Source organism: Artemia sp. Qi Xiang Cuo, chromosome 6 (genome assembly GCF_049724085.1).
Source record: "Artemia sp. Qi Xiang Cuo chromosome 6, ASM4972408v1, whole genome shotgun sequence".
Taxonomy (NCBI): Eukaryota; Metazoa; Arthropoda; class Branchiopoda; order Anostraca; family Artemiidae; genus Artemia; species Artemia sp. Qi Xiang Cuo.
This window is the reverse complement of record NC_142799.1, coordinates 59,106,432-59,119,148: the sequence shown is the minus strand read 5'-3', so window position 1 is coordinate 59,119,148 and position 12,717 is coordinate 59,106,432. Positions and strand designations below refer to the sequence as shown.

Below are 12,717 nucleotides of genomic sequence, written 5' to 3'. Positions count from 1 at the left end.
TGTAATACATCTGGGATGGCCATGGACATTAAGGTGAATGTGACTTTTGAAAGTGACTGATTGCGACCCCAAGTAATTGTAACTACAATTGCCAGTGCATATGACTTTGAATGCATCAACTACTTGCCTATACCAAACAACAAGACAATCCCTTAGAACTAGAGCAATGCCAGAGGCAGGAATAGACTGGCTGGTAGGTTTTCAAGCTCAAAATCCACAACTGTGACTACGCAAGCATAAACCCATAAGCTTGAGTCGAGCAACGAACCTTAACACGGTCAACATTAAACAGTTCTTCTCAAACCCGAAATAGGTTCTAGAAACACTTCCTTTTACTTCAAGTGACGACGAAAATTCTGGGACCACAGTTCACGTTCCTTCTTTAAGTGTTTAAGGAGAACGGTCAGATGATAGTGTGCATAACAACATCCTCAGAGAGAGGTATAAAGAAAATTGAAAAAATAAGAAGTGAAATAATGAAATACCAAAATGAAAAGAGGATAAAGACAACTTCAAACTGACATTGAAAACCATTTGCTGATTTCACAAAGATCTCACGTAAGATGGATATTTTCTAAAACCCCTTCGCAGTGGGTATTTCTCGATTATCACTGTTCTCGATTCGATGAACCTGCAAAGGTTGTTGTTTTTTACCAAATCACAGTTTGTTTGCACTGTCTTTGAAGGATGCATAATACTATTTATTCAAAAAGAACTTTATTATCTCAAATATAGCCTAAGCCTAGTTAAATGGTAATGAATTAGGTTAATAGAAGGTGAAGCGTAACATATATCAAAGATGTATTAGCATAGTACATTTATTATATAATTAAATAAAAAAACTTCGCTCTTTACGCTAAAGTTTTCTTAGAACTTCTAAAAGAGCTTATTATTCTAATTGAACAGGCTTTGTGATTCAGGAGTCATATTTAAATAATTCGAACTAAAAATCAAATTTTAGCATAAAGAGTGAAAACAACTTTCAAAATTATAAAATGTTCAAATTTACTTCCATCATGCAGACGGACTGCTTTGAAGCCATTTTTACGCGAATCAGCAAATCTGCAACATCCTGATAAATCAAATTCTATGGCAAAGCACTTCGGGAATGACAATCATTTACACTGATAAGCCTCTTAAGAGAAAAACTGAGGAAATACCCAAATAGCAGCAGGTTGAACATTTAAACTTAATAGTACCTTCCTTTGTCTTTTGAAAGTATCTCACCAGGTCATTGAGCTCACTCTAAGAAAAAAAAACTTGGAGTACCTTTGTCAATATGATATTTAAAACTAATTTGGTTGTTGCTTACAAATCCGCCTGAGCCCTTTGAATCAATCATATGTCATGTAAATAAGAATGAAACAGGATTTCGGAGCCACGGGGCAATAGACAATTGGTTGACTCAAAGTTAGAGCAAACTTCAAAGAGAAGTGATCCTTCTTTTCACGTCAAAAGGAATTCCAAAATGAAAGTTCTTCTTACACTTAAACCACAGATGAAGATCTTGCCTGTCTGCCTCTCCTCTCCTTAATTTTAGAAAGCAAAAAATTATTTCATCAACAGAAAAATATGGGCTAGATTCATCTATGAGAGGTAATATATTTCCATCCTCCAAATTTCAACTAACTATACAAACTCGGAGGTTCAAGTAGAACAAGTCTACTTGAATTATGATTCTTAGTCAGATATATTTTTAGCATTAAACGCTTCACATCTAAGAAAAATAAGAATCATCTTGTAGTTCTATTCACGTATTTGATGACATGATTTTAATACAACTAGACTGAAATAACCTCCTCCCTCCTACTTGCCATTTGTGATTCTCTAGTTGATTCTCTAGACAAAATTTAGAGTGATTCTCTAGACAACATTTTAAAGTACGATAAGATTATTGGACAGAATTTTCAAAACAGCAGCATGTCCAAAGGGTCTCTAGATTCCATATCCCTTGGCCAAGGCCGTATCCAGGGGGGGGATACCCGGTTTGAACCCCCCACGAAATTTTTGACCGACTCGAAAATAAGTCGAAAATTAGTAAAACCTAGGTAAAAATCAGTAAAATTAGTCGAAAACTGAGTCAAAAATTAGTAAAAACCCCCCTGAACAAAAATCCTGGATACGGCCCTGCCCTTGGCCCCAATTTCACAGAAGGCCTATAGATCAAACACAAACTTATTTTTATTTTATTTTTGTCAATTTTAGCCGCTAGTCATCAGCAGCATTGGGATACAGTTTATCCTAGTGAACCAAAAAAGGAAATAAAAAAGGGGAACAGCCTATCATTTAATTTGGTAGAATCACTATTGATGCAAGAATTTAAGCATAAGCTGGTCAGCGCAACCTTTTATATCAATCAGTTAAATATCTGGCAGACTGTCAAACATGCTGGTATATGTATATGTTTTTTTTTTCATTTATTTGGTTCTCATTTTCGTCTTACTTCCTGTTTTGTGATAGTTTCAGTAAATGTTCTTATTTTATATGAGCTTACCGTTGTTTTTAACAATAAATATACAAGTACCATAGTCCATGGTTACAAAAAAACAAACACAATCCATGTTTTTGTAAAGTAAAACATACGAAAACTGAACTGCAAAATGATTCAACTCTTCATTCATTAGGGTGGTCTTCGGGTAACAAATTGATGGTAGTTCCAACACAAACGTAATATAGACAAAAAAAGCTGTTTTAAAATATTAAACAGTAACATACCACTTGGTATCTCTTTCTATCGTCGTTGGCCCTTTCATGAAATCTCTTCTTTGACTCATCATCAAGTTTTGCCCACCTTCTTCCCAGTTCCTTTCCATCAAGACCCTTGGCACGAAGATTGGGATATAGAAAATACGCTTTTGATCTTTCGTACTTACAAAACCAGAAGAAAGCAGACCTAAAAATAATAATGATGAAGTTAAGGGGGTAATACTCTGCCGAAGGCACAGCTCTGCAACATATCGCAACATGAGAGCGATATTCTCATTCTTCTCAAACTCATTCCGAGAAAAAACAACGAGAAAAGGGGAGTGATCCCCTTTGCCTCTGGAGTCAATAGGCTAGGGGATGGTGGCCCTTTCTTTTTTCGACATTACGAAACTGCTACTACTACTAACAACAACTCACCGCAGCACCATGCCGCCTGAGGCCAACACAGCAACGTACACTCCTCCTCCATCACAGCCTATTCAAAGCCTCCCTTTTTACACCCTCCCACGAAGTTCCCATTACCTTTAAATCTTTCTTTATGAAGCCCTAATATTGAGTGAAGGTCCCTATTGGTCCCTTAAATTAATAAAGGTCCCTGAAGTCCCTTTTCTTGCTTTGGTTTAAAGCTCTGTATCCTGAAGGCTACCAATACCTATGGGTATATGGTTTTCAGTTTTTTTGTTTCAATTGTAATTCTTGGAACCTGTTTTTGCTTATCTAAGACAAAACTTGTTGTTGCATAGGCTACAGCATTACTCTCTGGATAGAGCAGACCAGCTAGTAATGAAGGGGAGTGATCCCCTTCGCCTCTGGAGTCAATAGGCTAGGGGATGGTGGGTTCAGTTGGCTTTGTTAAATACTTAAAAAACTTTTCTGGGTGTCACTGTTACACACAGAGAAAAAAAATAATAAGAGAATGGTTCCAAGCACAAAATACAAAGGAGGCAGCGTTAAAACCAGGTTTCTTGCACAATTTCGAGCTTATTTACATTTCTCAAACTATTAGACTAGCTCCTAGCACCCTTTTTCACTTGAATACATTTCCGCTAATAGCCTATATATTTTTCTATGATCTTCTTTTCTTTTTTGAAGTTTCAGTTTGAATAAGAATGGGAAAGTGCAAGTTCAAGGAGACTTGGTTAGAAGCATAAGATGTGAGGGGACAACAAATGAAAGAGTGGTGTAAAGCTGTTCAGGGAGATCTGTTCTCTTTTCAATGTTGTATCTGCAATATATTGCTTGTCTGCCATAAGGGCTCCTATGCTTTACTTCAGCATGCCAGGACTGCTGAACATAAGAAGAATGTTACCATAAACCTAATGTCAAATCAGCTTTGTCTCTCAGCAGTATCTTCTGTGGAGAGTGGCAAACCATCAAAACTGCCCATGCACTTAGGTCCTTATCGAGTATAGGATAAAAAAAAAAACAGTTGCAGGAATTACGTTGGCTCTGTAGATGATTGAGTCTGACTAATCTGGGAAACCTACACTTATTTGGAAAAATGTTTAGAGATACAGCAGTAAAAACTTCTCCTTTAGGCAAACTATGTTTGCTTATTTTTTAATCAAAATTGGACCCTATTTTCAGAACATGACCCTTGATTAGGTCTGCAAAAGTTATTATGTTGTCAAGTTTGAGGAAGCCACAAACTCAGAAAGTAAGAAAGAGCTTCAAATGAAGACCCAAATCTGGTCTGAAAAGATGAAATGAGTTGTAGAAAGACATTTGAAAACTTCATTTACTGGAAATGCCACAGATGAAGTCAGAACAATCTATGAGAGTGGTTTGTCTATCTCTAAACTACTAGCATTAATTTGTGACAGTATGAACATGAACAAAAACTTTCTGACTGATTGACAGTGAAAAAAGGGATTGATAGGTAGTGAAGGTCTCCTTGATATTGGTACCTGCAAGATCCATTTGGTACCCAATGCTTTTTGAAGAGTTTGCAGGAAATCAGCAAGAATTGTTTTGATCTGATCATCAAAGGGTAGTACTTTTTAAAGTGGCTGGCCAGCTAGACAAGAAGAATATGGGAAGATACAAGAGAAAACTGGTGTTCCAATGTCACGATTTTTTAAACACATACCCACCAATTGGTTAACAATAGGACCTGCTGCTTTGAGGCTAAGGGAACAGATGCCAGCTCTGTCGAATACTTTGTTGTCTAAATTCCAAAGAAAAACCCTAATCTTATTAAATAAAATACATACAAAGAGATCATCCAGCTAATAACAACTGACCATGAAAGCAGAGTGCCAGTTTGTTGTTGATATTTTGAATCTCCTCACACATTTCACAGAAAAGTTTAAATAGGAAGAGCCTATAGTGCATGAGCTCTATATGGAGCTGAATCTGCTGGTCTTGATAATGACAGTACAAGTCTTAAAACCCAAAGCAACCAAAGAGGTTAGGAATGAACTAATGCTTCACCCATTCAAAGATGAAAAGAACTTTGTGCCACTGCTAGACAGTTGTGAGTGACAAGATTGTCAATTGTCTCAAGTCAGTAGACAAGCTTCCAAAATGCTCATTCATGCAGCATGTTCAGAAGCATTATTCTGCAGCTGCTAGACATGTCCTTGAGCAAATACTTGGTGCAGATTTTTGAAGTTGTTGGAAGTGTTAACTTTTCTGTATCCCAATGAAGTTTCAATACCAGTTTTTGCTCAGAGTTTATTACATGCTGCCAGGAAGTTACCCACTATGACACAAAAGGACATGCAAGTTGACAAGTTTAAGGTAGTTCAGTTTCAGGAGGAAAGATTGACAACAAGTGGAACAATGTGATTCAGGGAGGAAATATCAAAACATATCTGAACTTGTAAGAAATGCTTTGACCATTACATGGAGGTCTGCCAGAATGGAGCAGGACTTCTCCCTTTCCGGAAGGTTCTTAGCAAAGAAAGAGCTTTGATGAATGAGCAAACTTTGAATGCAAAACTATTTGTGATAGATGGGTTGGGCATATTTGGAGGACATGCGCAAAATGCTGCTGTCACCAAAAACTTGATAAAACTAGAAAAATCCACAAATTCTCAGCATAACTTTTGGGTGATTCGAAGATGCAGATAAACTTGCAGGAATACATCAAACAAGGCAATAACAGCTAAAAGGGAATTAAACGCAATAGATTTTTTATCTTGCATTCCAGTACTAACTCCTACCCCCACAATAAGCACAAAGAGTAGCCTTCAACTTTTTGCTATTCAATAAAGAGACGCTTCAGTTAATTGTTAGCTTGTTTATCAACTCAGCATATGATCAATCCTGCGTTGAGAGGGAGGTGAGAATGTTTCTCCAGCACAAAAAGACATATTAAAGATGCATAAATGCACTTTTGATATGTTTTTACGGTTTCTTATTGCCACCTCCCCCCCAACAGAATCCTGAATACAGCCTTGAATGGTAGTAAAACTAAAATAAACAAACTCGAGCCCGTCCTTCTCCGTCACAGATCTTGACTATGCTGACAATGTGGAAATGCTTGCTGAATCTGATGCAGAAGCCCATGCTATGATAAATGACGTTGCAGTCAAGGCACTCTCGACTGGTCTCCAAATAAGCCAACTAAAAACAAAATCTATGCGAACAGATGGGTTGGGTGAAACCTCTGTGACCCTAAATGGTAATCAGATAGGACGTCCAATTGTTCAAATACCTCGGATCGACGAATCTTCAGAAGAAATCCAGAGCCACATATCGTCAGCCTGGAGTGTCTTCCTTCAACTTCGGAAGTATCTCTGGAAGTGGAGCGAAATATCGCCATGCACAAAGCTCCGAGTGTATGAAGCTATGGTTCTCTCTGTCCTCCTCTATGGATGTGAAACGTGGTCATTTAAAGCAGCAGAAGCGTTGAGCTTGAATATATTCAACCACAAATGACTGCGCTATATCCTGGGTATCCGCCTCTCAGACAGAATCTCGAATGAACAAGTAAGGAGAAGATGTGGGGATCACCCACTTGTCTCTGATATTGTTAAGCACAGAAGACTGAGATGGTTTGGCCACACAATGCGCAGACCAGATGACCATATAAGCAATAAATGTCTCAAATGTCTACCACTACCGGAATGGAAGAAGATGGCAGGAGGCCAAAAGAAGACGTGGCTAGCAACAGTAGAAAAGTCTGATCTGGAGCCAATCACAGGATTCTAAAATACGGCCGTCGCTGGGATCGCCAGTGGCTGGAAATGGTGGAACCTGCCACCCCCGAGCGAAACCTACGGAAGGAGACATGTCGTCATCTGCTGGGTGCCATGATGAGTCTGGATGCGGCTTGAACATACAACAAGTACAAGTAAGAGCCACACAAGACATTAGGAACAGACCATCAGGTTTAGGAAGGGGAGGCCTGGAACAGTCAAAATAAAGGAGAAGGCCGAAATCATCTAGGCTAACAAGAAATCAACCATTTTGTGAAAATTTTACACCTTTTGTTTCCTTTTACAAAGAGAAAAGTAAACTCTGGCCTTAAAAATACTGCCGCTAAATGAGCGCCTTTAATAAACAGTTGCATCATTCAATCTGGAAAATCCTAAATGAATCATCATATTTTGCAAGAGGCAAGCATGAGCTGCCGAGCTTAAATTTTTTGAAGAACAACGAAAAATTCTTCAGTGTAAGCGCCTTGGCAAATTGGCTTATAATGTATAAACATGTGTCCACATGTATACAGAAAAAACCCTCGAGTTTGTTTATTTTAGTTTTACTACCATTCAAGGCTGTATTCAGGATTCTGTTGGGGGGGAGGTGGCAATAAGAAACCGTAAAAACATATCAAAAGTGTATTTATGCATCTTTAATATGTCTTTTTGTGCTGCAGAAACATATTTTTTGGGGGGGGGGAGAGGGGGGGGGTGGGGACTCAATCCCCTAATCCCACTTCCTGGATATGGTTTTGCTATCATTAATATATTTTTTTATGTTAATCCTAAAATGACCAATAAAGTTCAAGAAAAACTCGGAGATCCAACCTAACATTTTATTGGTGACAAATGTATAGAATTTAGATATTGCCTATGCAACCAGTCTTATCAAACAGTTTGTGGTGACGAACTGTAAGTAAGGAGCTAGCCAGCTCAATACTAACTGAAGACCCCCCCCCCCTCCCCGAAAAGTTTGTTTGACTCGTAAAAACGTAACAAAAATGGATTAAACAAATTTTGTAATCGTTTTTTGAGGTTTTTTGTGTACCCCCCCCCCAAAAAAAATCTTGGGAGTAAAACTCCCTCCGAAAAAAATCCTGGGTACGGCCTTGATGTCTTTAGCTGTAAAATGACCCCCCAGAGTCCTTGGGGAGAGGCCTGCAAGTTATGAAATTCGTCTATTGTTCACATGTAGTATTTGTTATTTGGAAGTACGCACATTATTTTTTTTTTGGGGGGGGGGGGTGTTCTTGGGATATATTTCTATTAATAGAATGTTCCATGGGGAGGGAAATTTCGGGAGGGTGAATATTCTAGGGTAAATGTTACACTGGGGGCAAGGCCGTACCCAGGACTTTTTTCAGAGAGGGTTTTACTGAAATATTTTTATTTTTTTTTTGGGGGGGGGGGGTATACAAAAAACCTCAAAAAACGCATAAAAAATTTGTACATATCCATTTTTGTTACGTTTTTACGACGGTTGACCAAAAAAGTTGCATATAATAAAAACAAATGATTTGTGTAAAGATTATCTCTGAATCTGAATGGATTTGGTGATAAACGAGATGTATTGCAGTCTATGCTGCGCAACCTGGATATTTTGTGTCTGCAAAAGCATCACCTTTTGGACCACTCTACTACTCTTCCTTCGAGCCTGTCGCATCAGTTTAAGTGTTTTATCTCTCCAGCTACGCCAACAAGCGGACGCCCATCTGGAGGCGTTTGCATATCTATTCAAGAGAATAGGCTATTCCAGTTTCAGTCTTTGCTGTTAAATCGTTATTTTGACGATTCCCAGGGTTCAATAAAAATCCATATTATTGAATATGCTGAAGCAACGACAATTAGCAGTGTTTTCAAACCACCCTCTCCTCCTCACAAATTCCGCTGATGCTCTCAACAATCCAACCTTTTTTACTCACTTCTCGTCACTAACAGACAATGTCACTCAAAAAAAAAAAAAAAAAAAAAAAAAAAAAACCAAAAACAAAAAAAGAAATAACAGAAAATAACAGAAAAACAGAAGAAACCACCAGTCGAAAAATGGCAACACTTACAGAGTTTTTTTTAGGCTCATCTGGATCTTTCTCTTCCATCTTGTGAGCCATCTTGTGCGATCTCGTTTTGGTCTAAAAATAAAAAAAAACACAATGAATTTGGTCTATTGATGGTACAGAAAGTGATGAAAATGTTTGTTAAGTACTTCAATGGGAAGACAATAATGTTACTCCTAGAACTTGAATGAAAATAAATGAAAGATTTCAATGAAACCTAAAAAAAAGCCATTTTTTAGGCCATTTTAAGCCATTTTTACGCGAATCAGCAAATCTGCAACATCCTGATAAATCAAATTCTATGGCAAAGCACTTCGGGAATGACAATCATTTACACTGATAAGCCTCTTAAGAGAAAAACTGAGGAAATACCCAAATAGCAGCAGGTTGAACATTTAAACTTAATAGTACCTTCCTTTGTCTTTTGAAAGTATCTCACCAGGTCATTGAGCTCACTCTAAGAAAAAAAAACTTGGAGTACCTTTGTCAATATGATATTTAAAACTAATTTGGTTGTTGCTTACAAATCCGCCTGAGCCCTTTGAATCAATCATATGTCATGTAAATAAGAATGAAACAGGATTTCGGAGCCACGGGGCAATAGACAATTGGTTGACTCAAAGTTAGAGCAAACTTCAAAGAGAAGTGATCCTTCTTTTCACGTCAAAAGGAATTCCAAAATGAAAGTTCTTCTTACACTTAAACCACAGATGAAGATCTTGCCTGTCTGCCTCTCCTCTCCTTAATTTTAGAAAGCAAAAAATTATTTCATCAACAGAAAAATATGGGCTAGATTCATCTATGAGAGGTAATATATTTCCATCCTCCAAATTTCAACTAACTATACAAACTCGGAGGTTCAAGTAGAACAAGTCTACTTGAATTATGATTCTTAGTCAGATATCTTTTTAGCATTAAACGCTTCACATCTAAGAAAAATAAGAATCATCTTGTAGTTTTATTCACGTATTTGATGACATGATTTTAATACAACTAGACTGAAATAACCTCCTCCCTCCTACTTGCCATTTGTGTTATAATTTAGAGTGATTCTCTAGACAACATTTTAAAGTACGATAAGATTATTGGACAGAATTTTCAAAACAGCAGCATGTCCAAAGGGTCTCTAGATTCCATATCCCTTGGCCAAGGCCGTATCCAGGGGGGGGGGGTTTACCCGGTTTGAACCCCCCACGAAATTTTTGACCGACTCGAAAATAAGTCGAAAATTAGTAAAACCTAGGTAAAAATCAGTAAAATTAGTCGAAAACTGAGTCAAAAATTAGTAAAAACCCCCCTGAACAAAAATCCTGGATACGGCCCTGCCCTTGGCCCCAATTTCACAGAAGGCCTATAGATCAAACACAAACTTATTTTTATTTTATTTTTGTCAATTTTAGCCGCTAGTCATCAGCAGCATTGGGATATAGTTTATCCTAGTGAACCAAAAAAGGAAATAAAAAAGGGGAACAGCCTATCATTTAATTTGGTAGAATCACTATTGATGCAAGAATTTAAGCATAAGCTGGTCAGCGCAACCTTTTATATCAGTCAGTTAAATATCTGGCAGACTGTCAAACATGCTGGTATATGTATATGTTTTTTTTACTACTTTTTACTTTTTTTTACTTTTATGTTTTAGTTAAAAATACTGCCGCTAAATGAGCGCCTTTAATAAACAGTTGCATCATTCAATCTGGAAAATCCTAAATGAATCATCATATTTTGCAAGAGGCAAGCATGAGCTGCCGAGCTTAAATTTTTTGAAGAACAACGAAAAATTCTTCAGTGTAAGCGCCTTGGCAAATTGGCTTATAATGTATAAACATGTGTCCACATGTATACAGAAAAAACCCTCGAGTTTGTTTATTTTAGTTTTACTACCATTCAAGGCTGTATTCAGGATTCTGTTGGGGGGGAGGTGGCAATAAGAAACCGTAAAAACATCAAAAGTGTATTTATGCATCTTTAATGTATAAACATGTGTCCACATGTATACAGAAAAAACCTTAAAATACTATACAGAAAAAACCTTAAAAATACTGCCGCTAAATGAGCGCCTTTAATAAACAGTTGCATCATTCAATCTGGAAAATCCTAAATGAATCATCATATTTAGACTGCATATTAGACGCAGCATAGACTGCAATACATCTCGTTTATCACCAAATCCATTCAGATTCAGAGATAATCTTTACACAAATCATTTGTTTTTATTATATGCAACTTTTTTGGTCAACCGTCGTAAAAACGTAACAAAAATGGATATGTACAAATTTTTTATGCGTTTTTTGAGGTTTTTTGTATACCCCCCCCCCCAAAAAAAAATAAAAATATTTCAGTAAAACCCTCTCTGAAAAAAGTCCTGGGTACGGCCTTGCCCCCAGTGTAACATTTACCCTAGAATATTCACCCTCCAGAAATTTCCCTCCCCATGGAACATTCTATTAATAGAAATATATCCCAAGAACACCCCCCCCCCAAAAAAAAAATAATGTGCGTACTTCCAAATAACAAATACTACATGTGAACAATAGACGAATTTCATAACTTGCAGGCCTCTCCCCAAGGACTCTGGGGGTCATTTTACAGCTAAAGACATCAAGGCCGTACCCAGGATTTTTTTCGGAGGGAGTTTTACTCCCAAGATTTTTTTTGGGGGGGGGGTACACAAAAAACCTCAAAAAACGATTACAAAATTTGTTTAATCCATTTTTGTTACGTTTTTACGAGTCAAACAAACTTTTCGGGGAGGGGGGGGGGGGGTCTTCAGTTAGTATTGAGCTGGCTAGCTCCTTACTTACAGTTCGTCACCACAAACTGTTTGATAAGACTGGTTGCATAGGCAATATCTAAATTCTATACATTTGTCACCAATAAAATGTTAGGTTGGATCTCCGAGTTTTTCTTGAACTTTATTGGTCATTTTAGGATTAACATAAAAAAATATATTAATGATAGCAAAACCATATCCAGGAAGCGGGATTAGGGGATTGAGTCCCCACCCCACCCCTCTCCCCCGCCCAAAAAAATATGTTTCTGCAGCACAAAAAGACATATTAAAGATGCATAAATACACTTTTGATATGTTTTTACGGTTTCTTATTGCCACCTCCCCCCCAACAGAATCCTGAATACAGCCTTGAATGGTAGTAAAACTAAAATAAACAAACTCGAGGGTTTTTTCTGTATACATGTGGACACATGTTTATACATTATAAGCCAATTTGCCAAGGCGCTTACACTGAAGAATTTTTCGTTGTTCTTCAAAAAATTTAAGCTCGGCAGCTCATGCTTGCCTCTTGCAAAATATGATGATTCATTTAGGATTTTCCAGATTGAATGATGCAACTGTTTATTAAAGGCGCTCATTTAGCGGCAGTATTTTTAAGGCCAGAGTTTACTTTTCTCTTTGTAAAAGGAAACAAAAGGTGTAAAATTTTCACAAAATGGTTGATTTCTTGTTAGCCTAGATGATTTCGGCCTTCTCCTTTATTTTGACTGTTCCAGGCCTCCCCTTCCTAAACCTGATGGTCTGTTCCTAATGTCTTGTGTGGCTCTTACTTGTACTTGTTGTATGTTCAAGCCGCATCCAGGCTCATCATGGCACCCAGCAGATGACGAAATGTCTCCTTCCGTAGGTTTCGCTCGGGGGTGGCAGGTTCCACCATTTCCAGCCACTGGCGATCCCAGCGACGGCCGTATTTTAGAATCCTGTGATTGGCTCCAGATCAGACTTTTCTACTGTTGCTAGCCACGTCTTCTTTTGGCCTCCTGCCATCTTCTTCCATTCCGGTAGTGGTAGACAT

The 12,717-nt window shown here is 37.7% G+C and overlaps 1 protein-coding gene across 3 annotated transcripts in view; it reads right to left on the bottom strand.

The window, feature by feature from the left end:
* Window positions 1–12,717, bottom strand: part of LOC148951462 (uncharacterized) — a 59,994-nt gene that overhangs the window by 31,869 nt on the left and 15,408 nt on the right. For all 3 annotated transcript variants that reach the window (XM_089090288.1, XM_089090289.1, XM_089090290.1), the window contains exons 3-4: window positions 8,912–8,983; window positions 2,716–2,893 (exon numbers count right to left, since the gene is read on the bottom strand). In XM_089090288.1, coding sequence (XP_088946414.1) covers window positions 2,716–2,893; window positions 8,912–8,983 — 250 coding nt within the window. The remainder of the gene's footprint in view (window positions 1–2,715; window positions 2,894–8,911; window positions 8,984–12,717) is intronic.